The sequence below is a fragment of the Coffea eugenioides genome, chromosome 1, assembly GCF_003713205.1.
Source record: "Coffea eugenioides isolate CCC68of chromosome 1, Ceug_1.0, whole genome shotgun sequence".
Classification (NCBI taxonomy): domain Eukaryota; kingdom Viridiplantae; phylum Streptophyta; class Magnoliopsida; order Gentianales; family Rubiaceae; genus Coffea; species Coffea eugenioides.
In genome coordinates, this window is record NC_040035.1 from 51,167,857 (window position 1) to 51,191,321 (window position 23,465).

General features: G+C 35.4%; 3 protein-coding genes across 3 annotated transcripts; 2 read left to right on the plus strand and 1 right to left on the minus strand.

The window, feature by feature from the left end:
- Positions 1–5: 5 nt before the first annotated feature.
- LOC113763094 lies at positions 6–3,431 on the plus strand. Its single transcript, XM_027306806.1, has 3 exons — positions 6–162; positions 405–1,968; positions 2,580–3,431. Exons 2-3 carry the CDS (start codon positions 536–538, stop codon positions 2,827–2,829), a joined length of 1,683 nt encoding a protein of 560 aa, XP_027162607.1. The 5' UTR covers positions 6–162; positions 405–535; the 3' UTR covers positions 2,830–3,431.
- A 6,679-nt stretch (positions 3,432–10,110) lies between these two features.
- On the plus strand, positions 10,111–12,781 carry LOC113774463 (transcription factor MYB119-like). Its single transcript, XM_027318997.1, has 3 exons — positions 10,111–10,595; positions 10,759–10,885; positions 11,855–12,781. Exons 1-3 carry the CDS (start codon positions 10,111–10,113, stop codon positions 12,779–12,781), a joined length of 1,539 nt encoding a protein of 512 aa, XP_027174798.1.
- A 5,084-nt stretch (positions 12,782–17,865) lies between these two features.
- Positions 17,866–22,225, minus strand: LOC113774473 (GDP-mannose transporter GONST2-like). The gene is made up of 12 exons (XM_027319004.1): positions 22,144–22,225; positions 21,908–21,977; positions 21,440–21,649; positions 21,279–21,332; positions 20,487–20,697; positions 20,107–20,246; positions 19,844–19,973; positions 19,002–19,100; positions 18,733–18,887; positions 18,481–18,597; positions 18,246–18,343; positions 17,866–18,159 (listed from the first exon to the last, which is right to left on the minus strand). Exons 3-12 carry the CDS (start codon positions 21,637–21,639, stop codon positions 18,116–18,118), a joined length of 1,248 nt encoding a protein of 415 aa, XP_027174805.1. The 5' UTR covers positions 21,640–21,649; positions 21,908–21,977; positions 22,144–22,225; the 3' UTR covers positions 17,866–18,115.
- Positions 22,226–23,465: the final 1,240 nt, after the last annotated feature.

Sequence of the window (23,465 nt, forward strand, 5' to 3'; positions counted from 1 at the left end):
ACCTCAAATCGCCTAGTCCTGATGATAAGTGAAGGTACGGCGCTCGTACTTCGCTTTTTCTGACACTTCTCCCCCCAACTCCACTTGATCGGCGGGTATTCATCTTCACCGACCGCCTCCTGAAGCCCGGCCTCCCCTGCGTTTATGCCTTGCACTTGCAACGTAAGTATTTGCTTCTGTACTTCTAATAATTACTTAAGGTCTTCATTTCTTCATAAGTTTTCGTGCCAACGACTTGTTTCTTGGATCGCTGTACTGTGATCCGATTTTAATGCGAGATTCCAAGTGGGTCTAATGATTTAGAAGCAAGTTTTTTTTTTTTTTTTTTCCGTTTTTAGGTTTCAAATTAATTTAATCTCCTTGCTCTCCGGTTTTTAATTTTTATCTCTCTCTTATTTTTGCAGGTTTTACGAATTTAAGAAGAATACTCAATTGAATCTGGAATCGGAATCAGAATATATACAACTCCTTTAGGTTTAGTCGTCTCCAGGTTTAGTTTCTGGGGTCTGAAGATCTTTAGGAGGAGAAAAGTATAATGGGAGTTAAAGTAGCACCAACGTGTTTTCATTGGTCACAGCCTTCGTTTCCTCACTCCCCATCTTCTTCACAGACGTTGGCTTCTGCAATTTCTTCTCCTTCATCAAAACGGCGAAGTTTCAGCATGTGCCGATACGTAGGACGATCAAATTTTCTTGGAAACTCCTGCTCTAACCTCTATAGGACGGGATCTTGGGAACAAGAACAAAAATCTAAACCACGTTTTATTAGAAGGGTTTGCAGTGCCACTCTCGATTCCTTTTCAGACGAGGAATTTTCCAAAAAAATTCAGGAGTTGGCGTTGAGATTCCAATTATCTGATGATGATGATGATGAACAAGCTGAAGAGGCTGAAAATCGGCCTGAAAGCAGCACCCGAGAAAGTTATGAGAGTAGAAATGGTGACGCTGTACTTTTAGAAGATCAATCCTTTCATCCTCTGGAGCCCCCCTATTGGCCTGAAAGAGAGGAGATAATTCCTGCTAGTATAGAGCGGAAGGCCAACAGTGTAGAGCTCCCTCTTTCGCTTAGGATTATAAAGAGGAAAAAACAATGGGAAGAGGGGTTTAGAGAAGTTGGTGAATCCGCCTATTGTTCTGTGAAGAAGGCCTTTTCATCGATGGTGTTTATAATTCGAGAACTTCAGAGTTATACTTTACAGATGAGGGAATTGCTCTTTTACGAGGATTTACAAGGGATTTTGGTGAGAGTTCAGAAGGAAATGCATGCCTCTTTTGTGTGGTTGTTTCAGCAAGTGTTTTCGCATACACCAACTTTAATGGTGTATGTGATGATTTTGCTTGCGAATTATAGTGTTCATTCAATGGCTAACAATACTGCCTTAGCTGCCACCCCCCATCCCCAGGTTTGTGCTGCTTCCGCCGAATCTGTTTCTGAGGTTGGAGATCAAAGCCATGGAAAGAGTAAGTTTGATTCTTCGTTTATTAAATCATTTTCGGTGTCTTCTTCGAGTGGAAAGACTACTTCAATTGGTGGAAGTAATGGTGGTGGTGGAAAACATAGGCCGGCTGCTAGTAGTACAGATGGGGATGGAAGGTTTGATAGGATGTCGTCCGATTATCATAAGACAATTGTTCCTGATGGGGTGTCATCTGTTGGCAACCCTTCAAGGACTAGTGAAGAAGTTTCAGTTTCTGGACAGGTGACTGGAGAAGAAGAGATGAGATTGTGGAATTCTATGGTGGAAGAAGCTTCCAAAATGCAGTCTGCATCTAGAGATGAAGCTTTGGATCATGAGACAATGCAGAGATTTGTTTCCCCGGTCAATGCAAAGATTGAATCGGACGACTATGCAGATTACTTCAGAACAGAGTTGCTATATCAGACGGGACTGGCACAAGAGCCCAACAATTCTCTTTTGCTAGCCAACTATGCTCAATTTCTTTACTTGGTCATTCGAGATTATGACAGGTAGAGATTTTCTTCCTTCAATATCCTATTCATTACCAGTTTTCTTAGCTGTTGATTTCAGTTTCTCTATTTAGACCATACTTAACGAATCCTTTGGAATTGGCAAATGTTTTCACTCACGTAATTCTTTGAACAAGTGAAACCAAAATCAAAGAGTAAGAGGGATATTATTTTTGTCTATTACTTGTGGGTTCTAATGTCAGACTGCTGTGCAGTGCACAAGATGCTTGACTTTTAGAGAGGGTGTCGTTTTGCCTATATTTTTGTCTGGGTAGTTTCTTGATAGAGAAGTGTGTGGTGACCTTGGAGTCCATCCTTCTCTTAGCGAGAACAATATCTTGGAATAAAGTCATTGAGCATCGTGTTACACGCACTGCTAAAGGGAAACAATCAATGTAGAAGGTCTTCTAGTTGTTGCTTTGTTCTTCTGCTTTTATATTGCTGAGGTGGCTAAGGAAAAGTCTTCTTCTTTATGTAGGCCCTGAATTAACATAGACTTCAAATTTGACATCATATCTGGTGTTCTATCTTATTGCAAATTATATCATGCAAACAAGCGCAAATTTAGTGAACTGATGCATTCGTTCATCACTCCTTTCTTGGGACAACAGGGCAGAGGAATTTTTTAAGAGGGCAGCAAAAGTGGAGCCCAAGGATGCAGAGGCACTGAATAAATATGCAAGCTTCCTTTGGCAAGTGAGGAAAGACCTATGGGCTGCCGAAGAGACCTATCTAGAAGCCATATCTGCAGACCCCAGCAACTCATATTATGCAGCTAACTATGCCCATTTCCTCTGGAGTACTGGTGGGGAGGATACTTGTTTTCCTCTTAATTCTCCTGATACTGAGAATGATGCATAATTCACTTGTGGGATAAAAGAAAAGGAAAAATGAGAAAACACGAGACGTAGAGGAGATGATGCTTCCTACGTCATATTTTTTTGTCGATTAGCATACCTGAAATTTTTTTTTTTTTTTTAATAATAAAACTAGCCAAGGGGAAAAGAGAGGGAAACTTTCCTTCTGGATATTTCTTCTTTTCTTTGAGCATATCTTGACTTTTCTGTTGCTTCTTTCTTTAGATATTTTTCAGTTCAATTTGGGGTGGAGGAATTGTTGGGATGGGTGATAAACTGGACTAGATTGTTTGCCTCATGTCCTGTCAGGCTACTTGCTTCTTGCTCGTCAGCTTTCGTCTTTAAAGATACCCCCGCACCGAAGACTTGGAAATTCGGTGATTTATTTTTGTTCTGCACTGTTGCACAGAGTAGTTATGTTTTTCTTCTTCTTCTTCTTCTTTTTGGGGTAGAATGTCAATCAACGCTTGCATTTTGTGACACAACCACATGGCCAATTGTAATTAAACTTTTGTCACTATATAATTGCCATTTTTTGAAATGATCCTATGTGATCATGGACGCTTAATTGTAATGTTGTGAAAAGGAGAGAAAGGTGTCTATGCTTCTCATCCAGTGTTAGGTTTATCAGCATTATCCTTGTGTTTTTTTCTTCTTGTTTCGTGTGTGCCTGGAGTCAGATTGCTTTATCTGTCCAATCTTTGATCATCTGTTTGTATCATTGGAGCGTATACCTAATTACACTTTACTATTGTCCACGCAACGGCGGGTATCACCAAGGGAAGTGCATGTTGCAGAGTATTCTATTGCAGTTGACGGGATGGTTATAACCAAATAAACAAAGGATTTGCTCTTAATAGAGAGCTGTAATAATCAGCCATAACAACAGATTAACCTTGTTTAGGTGGAAAAAGGCTGTGGTAAACACATAGTAATGCCTGATGTGTTTGATAACTAATTAGTATTTCGTCGACTGTATCTTAGGCATCATCCCTCCTCACTGCTACCATCTTTTGGAAACAGTAGTACGATTGAAGCATCTCAGGCTTTGATTCTTAGGCCATGTGCACAAATTCAGCTCTCCTCTTTGATAACTCGCTTGAATGTTGGTCTTTCTCATCAGCTTCTCCACGGCCTCCTGCCGAAAGCTCCTGCGCGGCGCACGCGTTTGAGTTTAAGAAATTGTAGTAACTAAGAGTCCCAGTGAGATGGCACTGTAAGATGCCATTCTTTTGCTCAAACGAGTATATGGTTATGGCCGTCCGGTATGCTTTTAAGTGGAAAATTGGTTAATGTCACTATCCTTGAAGATGACCAACAAAAACAAGCAGCCATTTCGACCCTGGCCAGCACCGAAAGGTGGCGGATGTTGCCTCGGCAGCGCTGGACCATTCTTGGGTCATCATCATGATTTTTGTTACAATCCTGGAATGACATAAAACTATGATGGTACAGATAGAGAAGAGCAGTAAGAAGAAACGGCTGATGTGCTGACTCCAATCAAAATCAATGTTTCATGGTTCCGAGGGACAAACGTGACTTATGGCAACTGGGGGTACTAAATTCATGTGCCATCTCAATTGAAAGTCGTTAAAGGTGAATCAACTTGATGAATTAGCAGGAACATGCATGTTTAATTATGCCAGAATGCATGTTTAATTATGCCATCCAACAGATTACTTCAATCTCTATACATTCTCTTTCATACCAGGCTGATGCAACTCAATGTAACTTCCCCAGCACCGGATAGGAGAGGAGAGAAGGGAAAGTAGTCCTATTCCTATAATAAAGGATCACGATAAATGAAGTAATGTGGTGTTGTCGGTCATGAGGTCGTGAGTCCTAGTGTTTTGGAGTTTGGCCAAGGGGAAGAAGACAGGCGAACCACGTGAAAGATGGCAATACTAATCTACCCCTCTGTTAGTCCCATCCCATTCCCATGCATATGATATGACTGCCTTGTGTCTCCGTCAATCTTTCCAACTGCTCGCTTCTATTTATGTCCATGTCCATCCCATTTATTGTCAACTTCTGCAAACATGATGGGCCTGTTGCCGTGAATTTAAGGTTTTGGGATTTCTAGGCAGGCACACTTCGATTTTCCGGCCAGCTCCCCTGTTCCCGTCGACTACCTTATAGTCTTGGAAAGCTGTGGTATTAGTTAGCTGTTCAATTCTAATTCCTTGTGATTCAAGCGGAAGAAACCTGCAAGAAAAAGAAAAGACACAGTAATAATAATATTACTAGTAATAGCTTTAATCATATGCATTCGGTTAATCGTTCGGTCGACACCATCACTTGTACTTGAATCATACAGTTCCAATCCAAAGAGAAATTTCTTGAGAGCGTTAGACTTGTTTCGTTCACAGCGAATGAGTTGCTACGGGACAAACATATCCTACTATTAATAACCTCCCACTACTAAATGGAGAGGTAACTAACACTTTTTTGCGCTTGCAAATATTGCCCTTTATTAGCGAAATACTACCTTTTAACTTCCCATTACTTGCTATTCTTAGCTTACTTTTTTTTTTTCGAAGGAATCTTAGCTTACTTTTAAATTTTCGAAGTTCCAGTAATTATCAACTACTACATGTTTCTCAAATTTGCATAGAAATGACAACGGAGCGGATTTGAAACAGGGGGAAAGCTTCCCGCATTGGTCCAATTCCAGGAAAGTTTCCCTCGCTCCTCACTATCCATGCAGGTGTATCCATCCTGTCCCACTGTCATTATTAATTTTTTTATTTGACTTAACTTTTTCAATATATATATATATATATATATATATCTATTAATAGCTTTATTGATCTTTTTTTAAGATTTTTGAAAAAAAAATTACATCATTTTATCATAACAACATATCGTGTTACTTATTTCATACAATAAATTTATATAATATCAATAGCATAGCATTTATTTTATATTATGCATATAAAAACAAACATATATATTATACTATATAGGCAAGCGGCGGGGGATAAGGGACACTCCTGTCCCATTTAACACGGGAGAGAAAAATTCCCCTTGCCCCTGTCTCACTCCACCCCCTGCCCCATTTCTTCCCTCTGAGTGCGTATTCACGGGCATCCACTTCCGTTGCCATCCCTGGTTTTGCATGCCCATGAGGCGCACTTAAGAGTGGCAATGGGGCGGGGAAAAGATATCCCCTGCCCCTGCCTCGTTTCCCTCGCGGTCCCTAGTAGGAGAATAAATCAATATATTATATTTATCAATTTGCTCATTTTCGGGACAATTTTATCATTCATTCTATTTCAAAATATTCAATAAAGACATACTCAACTACTAAATATTAGACCATTCAACGAGTTGTAAATGCTAATAACTAAAAAAGATTAACAACTTCTCAATACCATAAAAATAACATTAAAACATTTGGTTGAGATATAATAGGACCAAGTCATAATTGTATGTTCAAAATTATATTATTAAATATAAATTATTATATTGTCTTTATATATGAATTATATATACATCTATAAATTTAAATATATGTATATATATAATTTTTTTGTATACAAGAAATGGGATGAGTGTATGTTGTCCTGCCCCTTGCCCGTTTTAAGGTGGGAGGAAATTTTCTCCCTCTGCCCCGCCTCATCCTGTGCCCCATTTCACCCTGCGGGCACCTGCCCCATTGCCACCCTTGGGGAGTAAGTCAGGTCGTGTAATTTAATCTACAAACTAAGGTTTGCTACAAGGGCCCAATTGATTTGTCGGGTCTCTATCGTCTCCTTCTGCATTGAAATGAGTGAGGATGACGTCAGCAGCCCGCCAGCGTAGAGGCCTCTGATTGAAGTTAGTCTCATCATTCGGATTTTTATCCGCTGCTATTTCTTCCTGAGTTTAATCTCAATCATTTGTTCGGCAGAATGCTGCGATGACTTCATTATTTCCATGGATCCTGGTACTATTAAAGCCGAACAAAACATTTGCTTTAGGGGCTTTCTTGTCCTTCAATTTTGAAAAAACCTCATGTAGTCAGGTGGAGTATAAGAAGAGGCTAAAAAAAAAAAAAAAAAAAAAGATTGAAGTATAATTTTGGTGGGAGAATTTTCTTTCTTTCTTTCTTTCTTTTTCCCCTTTTAAAAAAAAAGTCAAGGAAGACTCCAAACTTATTGTAGTCAATCCCCAAATTCAACGTTAACAACTTGAAATATTTGCCTTAAGGACCTTTTTTTTTGCCTTTCAATTTCGAAATATGTAGTGACATAGAATATAAGAGGCTAAAAAAGTGTTAAACTTCAATTCTAAGTGCGGTGGGACGATATATTTAGTTTGGGTCGAATTGCATCATTCCCTTCCTCTTCTTGACGAAGATTTGTTCTCAAATTAAATGCGATCTCTTGGCAAGTCTCAACTGCGGTGGGATGATATATTTAGTTTGGGTCCAAAGGAGCTTCGAAGCCGAAAGCGATAGACACAATCGGAGACATTTCATGTCCGGATCGGTGTCTATGACCAACTCAATGGGATATGCAGTTGAATGCTAGACGCAATGATTGAACGGGCTAAAGTCAATTGTTAATCATGATGTCGAGCTGAGCCCACTATCATTGGGCTAGAGGGTCCTTGGATCGAGCCTAACAGCTGAATCAGAAATATTAATTCAAGAAAGCGGCGTGGTAAGGATTGCAGCGTGGCGGCTGGTCATCTATAGCAGGTCCAGTGAGTATGAGAGGGTGGTGAGAGTTTTTAGCCAATTCTTTTTTGTGTGTATGAATAGGAGATCATTTGAAGTATTTGTGATGTAATGTATGCGAGTCAAAAATATTATTGAAAAATAAAAAAGTTGATTGAAAATTATAATTATGATACAAGTAAAATAATATTTAGAAAAAATATAGTCTCCACATGGATATGTCTTCTTTTTTTCTTTTTTTTTCCTCCAAAAAGTATTTTTGTTTGTGGACCTTACAATAACAACCATAAAAACACACACAATTTCAAATACACCTAAAAATAAAATAAAAAAAAATTTTATACACAAAAAGTATTCTTGTTCCATGCACTATCGGTTCCCGCATATTTTCTCCTTTGCCTCGTTTCTCTCTCCTCTTCCTCCTTTCTCATTTTCCCTCTTCCTCCGTAAATGCAAGATTAGCGCATAGTATTCATATAAGTAATTATTTTTAATAGCTTAAAGTAACAAGTGAAATGCTTGACATTTTTATTTTTTGCTATAAGCTTACTAAAAAATTTATCGTTCATAAACTTTTAGAAGTGGATAATAATTTCTAAAAAAAGTAGAATCGTCTCAACTTTTCAATCTTGTACCAAATACTAATAATCTCGATATAATTTTTTTTTTAATAATAATGACTAATGCTCATAGTATACATGGTAGATTTATTTTAACAAAAACCCAACCACTTGAAATTGATGATTGTGGAAACTAATATCCAATTAAATCTTTGAACTACTATTAGTTTCATAATGCTAATTAAGTCAGCCAAGAATAGGAACCTAACTAACTAACATAATGGCTTCTGAAGCCAAATTTGAGTTTAGCATACAAAAAAAAAAAAAAAAAGCATTGAAAGAAACATATATTATGTTTGTGATTAGTCCAGGCAATATGGTAATATTGGTTTTGAGGACCCGATTTGGACATGGCCGTAGGATGATCGAGTGCTATATGTTCATTTCTGGTCCTGTAATAAAAGTGAAGCCAACGCGCCTAATTTATGAATGAGGGAAAATGGCAAGAGAAATGGAAGTGGAAGGCTTAGAAACCAATGTAATGTTATCCCAAAATTCCTAAGCATTTAGTTGTCATCCAAGAGCAATTAAAGTTGTGCTAAATTTTTTCCATAATTCTTTCCTTCTTCATAATTGTAATTTAGCAACTATAAATAATAATAAATTAAAGGTGACTGCCTATATTTTTGATTGATGCTGTCACTCTTTTTACTATCAGTTGACCCCCATTTTTACCCCTTTTTGTTCATTACCAAATCCAAATTTGCAAGTAAAAAATAAGTTGCCAATTTTGTAAAATTTATTGTATTCGTTTTGTCTTAATGCCTGCTTTCTTCACCAAATTCCAATTTTACAAGCAATTACAAAAAGAAATTAATTGACAAACTTCACTTTCAGATAGAGCTGTAAACGAACCGAATCGAACCGAGTATCTCATGTTTGAGTTCTGTTCGTTAAGCAGTTCGAACAACGTTCGTGTTCGTTCGTTAATTTTCGAACTCCAAACCTGTGTTCGTGTTCGGTTCGTTAAGTAAAATTCGTGTTCGAGTTCGAGTTCGAGTTCGGCTCGTTTAACATAAACGAGCCGTTCGCGAACATGTTCGAAATGCTCGAATCCAAATTATTTTATGCCTTAAATATGCCATGCAAATTATTAATCATTCTAAAAAATAATTAAAGCACTAAGTGACTAAATTCTATTATTCATTAACTATATAACTAACATTAACATAAAAACAACAAATAAAACAAAGAAATTTGCCCTCCAAATATAAAAGTCCAGCCATAAAATTAACCCTAAAATTTGTTAAATGATAATTATGTCTATGTTCGCGAACGTTCGTTAAAACTCGCGAACATGTTCGTGTTCGCGAACGTTCGTTTAGCATGTTAGCGAACGTTCGTTAAAACTCGCGAACATGCTCGTGTTCGCTCGATTATTAATCGAACAAAAAAATTCGTTCGAACTCGGTTCGTTTAAAATTTCGAACGAGCCTTTCACGAACACGAACGAGCCGAAACGAATCGAGCTACCGAACAGCTCGGTTCGTTTAACAGCTCTACTTTCAGACATAAGGCTTAAAAAAAAAAAGAAATTCTTCCCAAAATGCATTCAATTCTATGACTAATTTTTTTTTTTTTTTTTTTTTTGGATGTCGGAAGACAAAATTGACTAGCGCATAATACTTCACGCTCCACAATTGTGGTAATTATTCATTTTTATTCAATGTCTAATTAGAGAAGACTCAATAAATGACATTAATCTCTCCACCTCAATTTCTATTTCTTGTCTGAGAGGAAGCCCAGGAGTTACACTCACCTCCAAACCTCAACCGTTGGATCATCCTCTTAATCCACGGCAATGGATGCATGCAGCTTATTGGCAACTGCTCTATATAAGTAATAAGCTTAGTCATGGTGTTCTTCTCTTCTCCACTTCACAGAAGAAAGAAAGACAGAAAAAAATCTTAAGAACTTTCCCTTCATAAAAAAAGCTATTTTCATTGCTAAAAAGCATCCCTTTCCTCTTCTCATTTAAGTACTCCTTTACACCTCTCTTTTCATGGAAGGAGGAGGGTTAGGAGGAAGTTTCCCTTATGGAAATTACTGCCAGAGAGATCATCACCTTGGCCTTCCCCTTCTTAAACCAAGGCCACCCCTCACTGCCATAGACCGATTCTTGTGTGGTCAAAGGCATTTTTCTCAACTTGAAATTCTTGCCAATTTCAAGAACAAAGCAACCCTTGTTCCAGTGAATTCTGATTTTGTTTCCTCTTCAAGCGGTGGTGCAATCCATGGCCATGCAGGAGGAGGAGGGGTATTCTCATGGCCAATTACTCTACCTCCTTCTCATGACACAAGTAGTTCCGTCAATGGGGTTCTTTTCAACAAAGAAAGTACTCCAAACCTGAGTCCAGAAATGAATCCCAGTGTCGGTTTAGAAAAGGAAGAAGATTTACCAAGAGTTCCTAGAGGAACAGGAAGGAGAGGAAAAGGTGACCCATCTGTAGCTTTAATCAAAGGCCAGTGGACTGAAGAGGAAGACAAGTAAAGATCATGGGATTTCCTCTTGGTTTCCTTTGTTTCTATTGTTGATTTTATTTGTTCCTTTTTCATGGACATTTATCTTGTTTGTAACATGCAAAAATTAGTTTGATGTCGAAAGTGTTAGTTAATTTGTTGACCACTTATTCTTTTAATTGTTGTGCAGCACTCTTAGAAAGCTGGTGAAGCATTTTGGAGTGAAGAAATGGGCTCAAATTGCTGAAAAAATGGTAGGGAGGGCCGGTAAACAATGCCGGGAAAGATGGCATAACCATTTGCGTCCAGATATCAAGGTTTTTTCTACTTACCATCTTTTGTCACTTAGTTTTTAATTTTTTCTAATTTTAGAGCCATCTTTTGCCACTTAATGGTTAACACTTGATTGTTCATGATATTTTTTTTTTTTTTTTTTACATGATCTGGTTGTTTATTTTCTATTCTAGGCTCTCCTCTTGCCAAATAAGGTTCAAAAAATTCTCACATGAATCAACGATGGATCTAAAAACTAGATTCATTGTAGCTTTTGGTGTTGAATCTTTTCCAAAGTTTCCAACTCGAATTTTAATTATGGCAATTTTCCAACTTTCTTTTGCTTCTTTTTTTATGTTATTGGAAATATTATTTTCTCTCAATTTTCTTATGAGTAGATTTATAAATTACAATTTTGATTGATGAAGTTTCTAGAGAAAGTGTAATTATTTACTTATTTTTTTGAACATTCTCCAAATCTTTATCATCTGTCCTTCACATTTGGTATGTACAATAATTTTTCATCAACATTACACCTTAGAGTTTTGCCAGCAAATCATGGTCACATATATGCTTATGGTAAGTTATTAGTGTCCAAGATTTTTGCTTTTTTTAATCTATGGAGATAGCATTATTTGTTTCTAGAGTATTTTTTTTCTAATATATATTGTGCTAGAATAAGTTTTCTACCATCATATTTTGGGTTTTTCTTCATTTTCCAAATCAGCATTTTGACATACTAATTAACATGTGAATGAGGCATATTTTGCTATATTTTGTCATATTCGTCATCCTTCTCATATTCTTTGAGCCCATTTTTCATGTGACAGTAGAAACTCTTTTCAGACAAGGAATCATGATTTGTTATGAAAGTTTTTATCTATGACCCAATAAAAGTTATTGTTAGAAATTTTATTTTTTGCTTTTTTCTTATAATTATTCTACAGTTGTACTAAAAGGATAATGTTTAATATTTGTTGTTTACTTGTTTCTCAATATTAATCATATTTCAGAAGGACGCATGGAGTCAGGAGGAAGAAAAACTGTTGGTGGAAGCTCATATAGAGGTTGGGAACAGATGGGCAGAAATTGGCAAAAGAATTCCAGGAAGGACTGAAAACTCCATAAAGAATCACTGGAATGCCACAAAAAGAAGGCAGAATTCCAAGAAAAAGTTCAAGAAACCTGAAGGAGTACATAATGGAAGAAATCAATCAACCATTCTACAAGAGTATATCAAGAGTACTTGTTTCAACGATGATTCTTTAATCAACATTAGCACAGGCCCTAGCTCCACCACCATGATACCAGTCAACAGTGCAGCTACCCAAATAACCCCATCTAACTCCGTTATATCAGAAGACCCTACATCAGCTCATTTCAATATGCTTTATCCAGAGCTATCTCAATCAGCTTCTGGTGATTCCTCGTCCTATCTAGCTCAACACTCATATGATGATGAGATGAATTTCATGCAAAACTTATTTGGGAGCTATAACCTGAATGTCTCCACATCCTGCAAGAACGATAAAGGAAAGGCTCCTCTAGATATTGGAATTAATCAGAAGGACAAGTGTTCTACTTCTTTCAACTCTTCTGGGTACAACAGCACTAATTCTAACAATCAGGATTTTGGTGGAAATTTAGATTATGGGTTTTTTCCATCTTTTGCTGAGCCAAGCTTGCCGACCAGAACTTATCTAGGTGACCAAGAGAGTAATCAGCCTATCCGTATGTACTCGGACGCTTATCTCTCTCATATTTTGGATGGAGGCAATGTCTTATGTGCTCTTCCTGAGGTCTACCCTAGCAATATGAATATGGAGAAGATGATGATAGATCAAGCCAGTCCTTCAGTTGGAAAAGAGGTGGACTTAATAGAGATGATCTCAAATTCTCAATTTGCTCGAAAAAATGCTACTAATAACTTTGTATTTTAAAATTGGTTTGGTGAAGATTGTGATCATATTTTAGGGTTTCGAAGAACTTTTGAAATTCTACAACTTTTTATTGTTAATATAGAACCAAATTTTGAGCATCTCTAGCTCAATTCTAACTTCGGCTAGGATTGGCATTTTTCTGATCAATTTGCGCAAGACTTTGTCAAAAAGTTATGTTTAATGGCTATGTTTTAAAGTGTGAATGATTTTCTAATTTTGTTCTTGAATCTTATAATGTTTTGGTCTCTAGATGTTAGTTTTCTGTTTTCAGTTGTATGCACAACCATAATGTTTTTCTTGAATAGGTGTGTCAACCATTGTGGTTCCTCAGTTTCTCTTATTTTTATCGTCCTACATTCTCAAACAGTTAGTGTAGTGCCGGTTTCAAGGTTCTATGCATTTGACGAAAGTTTCGTTTCCTTATAAGAAAGAAAAGTGCAACACTAAAGAATGGCTCCAGCCGTCCATTTATCCTTACATTCTGCAATGTTGTTGCCTATATGGTGATGAAAAGCATCACTAAATACAAAGAAAAAAATGCTTATTGTGCAGTTGTACCTCAACCCTTTTTGTTGTGATGTCAAAATAGACTTTAGAGGACACTTCTTGTGATGGTAGATTAGTACCACTAGCTTTATTGGATAGTGTTGGTTTACAATAAAAATCAACTTCTATTTTTGGGATAAATAAAAATATGAAGGTTTTTAAAATTAATATTAACTATATTAAATGGTTAATTTTAACTACATTACCGTCATTACGGAAATAATGATTAACTATTTCTGGTAATTAATAAGGTGATGTCATTTCTAACGTCCAAGATTCATTGACATGAAAAAAAATTTGATAACTTAATAAATATATTAATCGACTCCCATCTAAAAAAATTAATCAATTCAGTTCACCAGTAATGTTGAAATTCAAAACATTTTGGTGCACTTGTTTTCATAGCGAGAAAGGATAATATATTTCTATCAACGATATTAAATAATGTTGAAATTCAAAAAATTTGGTGCACTTGTTTTCATAGTGAGAAAGGATAATGTGTCTATTTTTAGGATAAATAAAATTTTGAAAATTTTAAAAAATAAATATAATGGTCTCAAATGATTAATTTCTAATAGTAGCTAACAACTTCTCAATAATTAAGTCGATGTCATCTCAAACGTCAAAATTTTGTAGATATGAAAAAAAATTTTATAGCACAATAAATACGTTAGTAAAACCATCTAAAAAATTTGGTTGTTTTAGTCAGCCAAAAATTTTGAAATTCAAATAATTTTGGTACACTTATTTTCATAGCAAATAAGAATGATATATTTTTATTCACTATTTTGCAACAAAAAATGCAGTATGTTTTTAGGATAAATAAAATTCTTAAACTTTTACAAAATAATATTAAGAGTCTTTAGTGATTAAGTTTAACAGTAATATTGTTGTTATTATTTTAACAATAATTTAGGACTTGTCGACAAATGGGATGACATCATATCAAACATCATAGATTTGTTGACATGAAAAAAGTATTTGATAGCATAATAAATGCATTAGTTATTTATCTCAAGAAATTAATTGAGCTGGTCCACAAATGAGGTTGAAATTCAAAAAATTTTGGTACACATATTTTCGTTGCAATGAGGAAAAATACATTTCTATCAACATTTTTTAAAAAAATAAGGTTTTTTAAAAATATAAATAAAATTTTTGAAAATTTTAAAAATTAATAGTAGTGATTAAGCTTTATGGTACATCACAGTCGTTACTTTAATGACAATCAACGACTTGTCGATAGTTTGGATGGTGTTATCCTGAACATCAAAGCTTCGTCAACATAAAAAAAAAATAAAATTGATAGCATAATAAATGTGTTAATCCGTGCCATCTAAAAAATTTAATCACTTTGGTTCACCAATGATGTTGACATTCAAAAAGTTTAGGTACACTTATTTTCATAACAAGAAAGGAAAAATAAATTTCTATCAACTATTTTGCATCAAAACTAAATTTTTTAGGATAAATAAAATTCTAAAATATTTGAAATTTGATATTAACGGTCATAAACGATAAAGTCTAACGATATATTGTCGTCATCATTTTAACGATAATTACTGATTTCTCGATTTTGATGATATCATCTTAAAAGTCAATGATTCGTCGACGTGGAAAAATATTTGGTAGTATAATAAATGTGTTAATCGATGACATCTAGAAAAATATTAATCCACTAGGGCCACTAATATTATTAAAGTTCAAAAAGTTTTGGTGAACTTATGTTCATATGTCCAAGAAATTTTAAAGTTAATTATTCAACCATTTTGCAAAAAAGAAAGATCTATGTTTAGGATAAATAATATTCTGAAACTCTTTTAAATTAATATTGGCACTCCTAAACGACTAGGTTTAACGGAATATGTAGTCATTATTTGACAATAATCACAAATTTTCAATAATTAGGATGATATCATCTCAAACGTCAAACTTTCACCAACATGAAAAAGATTTGGTAATACACTAAATGTGTTAATCAGCACCATCTTAAAAGATAATCAATTGTATCCACTAATAATATCAATATATTCAAAAAGTTTAGGTGCACTTATTTCAAAATATATAAGGAAGAATAATACATTTCTAATGAAAAAATTTGGAGGTTGACTACTCAACCATTACCTTTCAAACTAATTGCTCAGGCACAAAAATTAAAAATTGGCAGAGTTGATGATCCTTGCCCTCTTTTAACTACTCAAGAATCTTGTTTGGGGTCGAGAGAGATGGCAAAAGATCGGTCATTTTGGTCATGAACACCAATACTTTTCTAGTGTGAACACTTTTGAGTTGGTTCTTGGATAAAGTCAGGTGGCCTTTGGACGAATGCATGATGACGGTGATGACGAAAGAAAAAGGACAAGTGAGCTAAACTTCCCATGGTTCTCTTACCTTCGATTTGTAGTTTTTTTCTTTTATAAGAAGGTTTCCTGAAAATTTTTTTTTTTCATGCAATTTTTGATAGTCTCAATTGTCACGTGGATTTTTTTTTGTTGAAGAAAAACAACCTTTCCTTTTGGCCTCTTTTCTCCTCTCCATGCCATGCATCACGCAATCTTGTCTGCGTAGGTGTTCCTTTTCAGCTTTCCTCCTGTCCTTGGTTTTATATTTCTTGTGTTTTACTTGCTCATGAGTCACGACGGGAAAAAGTTGATTAGTGCTGAGGCAAAATTGCCTGTGCAACCTGTCTATTAAGGCAAGCATTGGGTTGACTAATCACTGTATTCAGACATAATCAAGAGAACAATATTAAACAAGAAATCCCATAAGGGTTCTCTTTGTTTGTTAAACAAATAAATAAACTTTTTAGATAATGGGGAAATAGAAATATTGTAATTTTGTTGTCATGCTAATTGTATAAATTATCCATGAACATTAGGCTTCTTTTTATTTTTTTTCGTATTGGCCTATTTAGTGATTGAATAATATATATTTTTTACTTTTTATATATAATTATTAAACTTTTTCTTACGAGCACAATTTAAAGAATGAGTATCATCCAGTATATGCCGATTCGATATTTAAACATTTCCTTCTAAAATGTTTTTCATACTTGTGGATTATCTTTTGTACTTCTATAATATATCATTTCGAAACCAAAAACATAGAGGGAAAAAGATTTGCTATGATTTACACGTTAATTAAAGTTATTGTCAACAATGAACATTTCAAAGTATTAAATTTTTTGGGCTACATGAAACAATATTATTCTTCCATTCACCAGAGACATGTGCTCATGCAAGCTATTAGTAAATTTGACATAATATCGCGTTTAATGAAGTTTCCAATGGTTGGTTTGACTATTAGAAATAATCAACAGGGTCAAAGAATGATGCTAAAAACAAAAGAGGTTGCTTTATAATTGGCCGTCAGGCCACGGAAAAATAATCAAATAGGACATCACTACGAGAGATGTTTTCCTATATTCAATATCATTTAGTAATAGAGACTTTAATGAAATAAACAAATTATCAATTATCAAAATTAATATTTTCACGTCACAGAATTTGTTGGATGATACACTAATTTTTTAAAAACAACATATTTTTTGCTCGAAAAGAAAAATAAAGCACTAACAAACCAACAAAATATTTTTTTCGCACGTGCCCAATTTCTTAATAGTTCAATTGTTGATAAATACTCATAAATTATTTCCTGAATAATACAGGTTTCGAATTCTTAAGATAGTTTTTCCTTTCTTAAAATGTTTTTTTTCACGTTGGTGGATCATGTCTGTACCTTTAGCATTTAGCATGTTCAATGACATTCTGGAAAATTAGTACCATTACCTTTTTTTGGTGGCTTCAATTGAAGTTTAGTGTTGCTAAACTTTAATTAGTTTATTGATTAATATATTTTTATGGAAGAAGTTGACAAGCGTTTCAAGTAAATGCTCGTGCTGTGCACTAGGAGGTTTTAGTGTCATAAATTAGGTTTTTCTTATTGAATATTTACTTAAAGATGTGTCCTTGAGTTGACTCCATTTATCCGTAGACCTGTTGTACTTCAAGCTCATTTTATGGTACGTCACAGTCCATAAAAGGTCGAAGTTAAATTTTTATTTTTATTTAACTTTTTAGGACAGTAGGCAAAGTATGAGGAGGTTTAATGAACTCCCAAATCTCAATAATATCTTGAGAAATACCGCACAACTAGTCGCTACTCTATTTTAAATTGTTCCACCTGCTTTGATCTCCAAAAGGTTATTTATACAATATTCCAATATAATTATATTGCTTTTATTGTGGGTCTTCCAAAGAATAAAACAAATCAAAGCCCATGTTTTTATTCTATTATTAAGCTTCCTTATATTTGTCAGCCCGAAAATGACCTCTTTTCCAAAATAACCAAATTGAAAAAATAATTTGACGCAACAAGAAGGTATACGAGAAACATATGCCAAATGTAAATGGGATGAATTTACGAAGCGATAGGGAAGAGTAAACGGAAAGTAGAATTACTCGATCAGAGATGCAAAGCGAATTACTATATATGTTTAACACCATTTTAAACCTTTGTTTAGAGAATGTGCTGAAGACTAGTAAACTGATGATTACGAGAACAGCTTTCTTTCTAAATTCCGCCCTGGAAAAAAAAATTTTCTAAGTTGCCTAGTGCTTCTAGAGTAATAAATTAGCTTTGCTATATATTGAGGCGTTGCATTTGCTCATCTCTCAGTTATAATTTGATTTTTTTTTTTTGGGACAATAACTCCAACTTTTTGTTTGATTATGGGAAACTCTATATACTCTCCCAGGAGTTTTCATCTTCCCTTTGGCCTGTTAAGTATTACGACATCTTTGCCCTGGCAAAAAATATTCCAGCAAATAAACCTGAAAACTGTATCGAGTTAGCCTCACAGTATCAAACAAAATAACAAACGAAAATTTTTAGCAAATAGGATTGGCAGCAAACTGACCAAATAGTATGCTGAAGAAATTGGGAAAATTGACAGGAACCCTGAAAACTATGATTCCAGCGATAGAAATAGGAATCTTGTTTAAGGAACCAACCAGACTGCGATTAAGCAAAAAAAAAAGATGTGGTAAGCTGAAACAATGTCAGATTAAGAGAAGGCAGAAAGCTTAAAACAATATTCGATTTTCTTCTGATTTGTATATCAGGCATACCCCAAGATAATTTCGCATGAGTACCTGTAAGTCGTAGGACTAGTTTGATTTAAAAACCACATAGAGCTGAAGCTGATAGCAAGTCCAAGCAGCCCACTAGCTGTCGCAACAACCCAAAACATTGGCATCCTTATTACATTCCTGCACCAGTTAAAACAGTCATAAACAATAGTAGTATTTTCTCCCCTCCGCCCTCTAGTATAGCACAAAAAGTAACCGCTTATCAAAGAGGTGCAAAATAGCATAATAACACAGCTTGAGGATGAAGGCACATACGCATTAATTACATAATCCCATTCATTGAACACGAGAATCAACAAGACTGCAAATGGTAAAGATAATGAATTGTTTAGTAACACCATTGAAACTTCATTAAGTGATCCAGATTCTGTCAATTGCTTAGCTCTGTCCATAACTCGTCGCAAAGTGAGCTGCAGCATGAAAATACACAAAATTTTAGGTAAATGCACGGGAGAATACTTCAGGTTGTCAATGTTATTTCAGATTTGTCAATTGGTTTCTCTGTCCGAGTTAAAGAAGTATACCGAGTAACTTGCAGTTAAAATGCAGTTCAAAGTTTGCCACGCATAACCCGTGGCATCAAATGAGAGATCTGTTATTCCTCCACTTATGGCAGATGTTATCTGCAATGAAAAAACACAAACTATCAGAGATTTCACTGTGAACCCCAATTTTCTCCCCTCCCTTGCTCACAATATCCCCCACTATTTTAGACCGGGCGAGGCGTGGAAGAGTAAAATTGCAGAGTGATTCAGATAACAGGTTTGAAACACACGAGTAGTAGCAAAAGCAGAAAGGTAACATCGTGGGACAATAAAGTTTTTCATTGAATTGCAGATCAAGCATGTACCAGAACAGCTAAAATTCATGCGAGAGGTCATATATCAAAAGTTTCAATTTTTCTTGTACATTCAGGTCAATGGAGCCTCAACTGCTATACCCAAAACAATCACCTGATTAGTTTTTATACAAGATTTAACAGATTTTGATTTCATAATAGAACTCTTAAAGGAGCAGAAAGAAAATCCTTTTCCAGATTCAGTGGAGCAATTCTTATGGTATACCTCTTCGAAATGAGTTGAAAAAGCACAACAGCATTGTCTAAGACTGCCCTTACTCACAGGTGCTAACTTGTGAAGACTACTGTTCAAAAATAACACCTGTGAAGACTACTGTTCAAAAAGACCTACTGCTACCAAGACATACTTTACTATTGATGAGAATTTGGATACTAGGGACAATGGAATAACTGGACTTGCAGTTAAGTACTCTACTAAGAATGATAACATAAACTACTTGATTCCAAAATCATATCCATAGGCAATTAGTTTAAAAGCATCACACTCATAGGAAAGAATGTAAGTACCATAAGAAACATCGCAGTCCACACTTTGTGATTCTGACGCTTCCGGAAAAGATAAAATTCTCCAATTGCTGTTAAAATATTTGTCACATTCTTCAGAATTGTCACCATTGCAATATTTATGTATTTCAGACTGAAAAGGTTCACAAGAAATATCCTTGGCTCAATGATATGAAAAAAAATCTCCCTAAGAAAATTTTCCAAACTAGAATGCACAAGTGATGCTTTTCCAGCTGTGACAGCCATTACAGCACAATAGAACGTACCTGTACATGCCTGATACAAGCATTCCAATGAATATTAAGTTAACAGGAATCCAGACTTTAATAAGTTTCCAATTTAGCTTTTCCACTGAAACAGCTCCACAGAGACCCAAAACAACAACAACAAGAGAACTGATAAAATTCTGCATAAAGTAACACAAACGATTAAGCTACATCAACGTTCACTGATTCCTTAAATGAATTCCACCCAAAAAGATATATAATTCATGCAAAGGAAAAGCGGAATTGTGCTCTAATAAGAGAACAATAGAAGAATCAAAGTTTAGCAATAATTAGTAGATCATTAAGGAAAACGGTGCAGACATATAGCACAACCTTTTTTACTAATAGAAAAGAAACAGAGAACTACTAATTCGAGATACCTGGTAAAACATAAGTGAAATTCCAGCACTGAAAGCATAGCTTGATAGGACAATTTTGTTCAGTAAGATCATGCTGCAAGAAGAAAGGCAATAAGCAGTCCCTGCTACTAGAGGTCCAGATTTTCTTCCAAATCCATGCACCTGTTTCTCATTTCCATTGAAGAGAAGGTTAGCAATTTCACCTAACGCTGCACGGTTCCCTTTGAAAAACCTGCAATGTGAGAAAGGATTTATGCATTAATCGATCAATTATTTGTTCTCAAAGTCATGGTTTCAGGGCAGGGCACCATTGACATTCCAAATGGTTAAATAAAACCCCCTTTTGGCAACTTTAGTTTGACACTCAACAAAGCCACCTATGGAGATTTAGTTAACAGATGACACGAGCACTAAAACCTAGTTTCTGATTCCTTAATAACTGAGGATTGATCTTGTTGATGATGTATAACAAATGAAAAGAATCAAAAGCAACACAAGCATTTAGCCCAAAAGCTGGAAGAGTGGATAATTATGCTTATAGGTGCATGTCATTTCCTGATCATGATACTTGAAGAAGTAGAGATCGAAAAAGCATATACCATTCCAGTCTATAAACACAGAAACATGAGTGGATAATTATGCTTATAGGTGCATGTCATTTCCTGATCATGATACTTGAAGAAGAAGAGATCGAAAAAGCATATACCATTCCAGTGTATAAACACAGAAACATGAGTGGATAATTATGCTTATAGGTGCATGTCATTTCCTGATCACGGTACTTGAAGAAGAAGAGATCGAAAAAGCATATACCATTCCAGCGTATAAACACAGAAACATTGAATAACAACTGATTCAAAGACAAATCTGCCAGAGAAATCGACTCTAGATACCCAAAATCAAAAAGACGTGCTAAAAAATTACTTGCCCAGCATAAATAATTTTTTTTTTAAAAAAAAAGAAAAAACAGCCACCTGTGACTTGCTGCTGCTCTACGCTCTGCTGTTGTTGGTGAATCACTAATTGACCAGTCTCTATGACTACGAAAATCATCTTGTATCTTGTGGACCTCATTCTTTCTATGACTAAACGATCCATCGCCATCCAAGTGGTTTAATGCTGGTTCGTCTCCATTCTTGCAGACAATTGACTCCAGCTTAATTTCAGACGACATGGAGCCTTACCTGTTTAGAAGATCAAAGAGAACAATAACAATTATAAGGGAACCAGGAGCAAAATGGAGTACTGCTCAAAGACTCAAATTGCTATGAAACATTTCCCAGTAGTTTGTCACAAATAAAAAAGGCCATTCAAGCCGGGGTTCACCCCAAAAAAAAAAAAAGGGTAAAAATCGAGATTCGATGTTTTACGGAAAACGATCAAAAGAATGTGAAGTCAATCAACATTGCGTGTAAAGAACTGAATGAAACATAATGAATTACCTTCCAAACTGCGCCAATCAGCAAAAATAAGTAAGTTTCTCTTCCCTCAAGCCCTGGAGCGATTCATCATCTGATTAAACAATAAAATCGCAATCAAAATCTGGAAAATAGGATCGGCGGCTTCTGACCACAAAAAGAGAAAAGAAAAAAAAAAGAGATGATAGGAATAAAAATTAGGGAAACACGATCGCAACTATGAAGACAGCAAAATAAGAAACGACGAAAAGCCCTCACACAAGCGCTGAAGGCGTGAGTTTCAGTGCAACTTGAAGCTTTCCCCAAAGCACGCAAAGGAATCACAAGAAGGCGTGGAGCTGAGTAATACTCTCCCAATAATTGCACACAAACCCTAGGGCTTCGCAAATTGTCAAGCATTTTTTTATAGGTATTAAAATGGGAGAAATTATTATATTGTTACAGTATGTGCTCTGCTCAGTTGAGGAGGAAGCGAGATTCCAGGGGGTGTAATCAGTAATGTAAGAAGTAAGAACCGCCCAATCTCCAAGCATTTGAATTCTTTGAGATCGGAACAGGCTTTCAAAAGTCAAAGGTCTCAGAAAATTCATTCTCAAATACTAATAATTACTGCTTCAACTGAAGTCTACGGTACTACATGATGATGAGAGAGACTGCTGCGCTTTCGCATTCTTTTCCGCGACCTGCTGCAACTTTTTATTTTTTTGAATTTGTGTACAGTTCTTAATATGGCGGGGGATCCAGTGGGCTCCGCCCGAATGCACGAGATGTGGGTTTTATTGGGCTCGATCCGTAACTCAACGGCCTTTGCTTTTTTGTGGACTTCTGGGCCAAAACTGTGATGCGTGGATGAATGAGTGATGGAATAACAACTCTTCTAAAAATAGAATACTCTAAGGTTCTGTTTGGAATAGTAATTTTTTAGGGTATTTTTAAAATATTTTATTGTAACAATGTAGGTGAAAAATCTTTACTGTAGATGAAATTGTTTTTGGTGTTTTTGTGGTTATTTTTATTTATGTATTACTGTAACATTGTATATAGACTGTAACATTGTTTTCAGAAAATGACCAATCAAAACAGAGCACTTGTTATTAATTACTGAAAAAACAAATGATAGAGTAGTGTGTTTTGGATGAGAGATTATTAAAAATAATTACTGTAAAAAACAAATGATAGAGTGGTGTTTGGCTGCATCTTCTTCTGCCTTCTTTCTTTCGTTTGAGAGAGAGTTTGAGTCCACATGCAATTGTAAATACTCAATCAGTAATTAAATCGAAAAAAGAAAGAAAGAAAGAAATTGTGGGCTTGGTCTCGTTGCTACCTAATCGTGGACCTTTTGGTCGATTGAAGCAAAAAGTGCATAAAGACTTGAGCAGTCACAGCATATGCGTCCCTAAAAATTGACACGCCGTACCACATTAAAAAAGGTGCCATTATTGATTTGCCTCCGCAGCTGTTTCGATCATTTCCTATCTCAAGTCAGTTAGCTTCAAATTCAATAGTTTTGGAGGCTTTTAAAAAATCATACCCGCCCATTAAGTCTCTGATGTGATGATAATTTAGGGATTCACAGATGAGT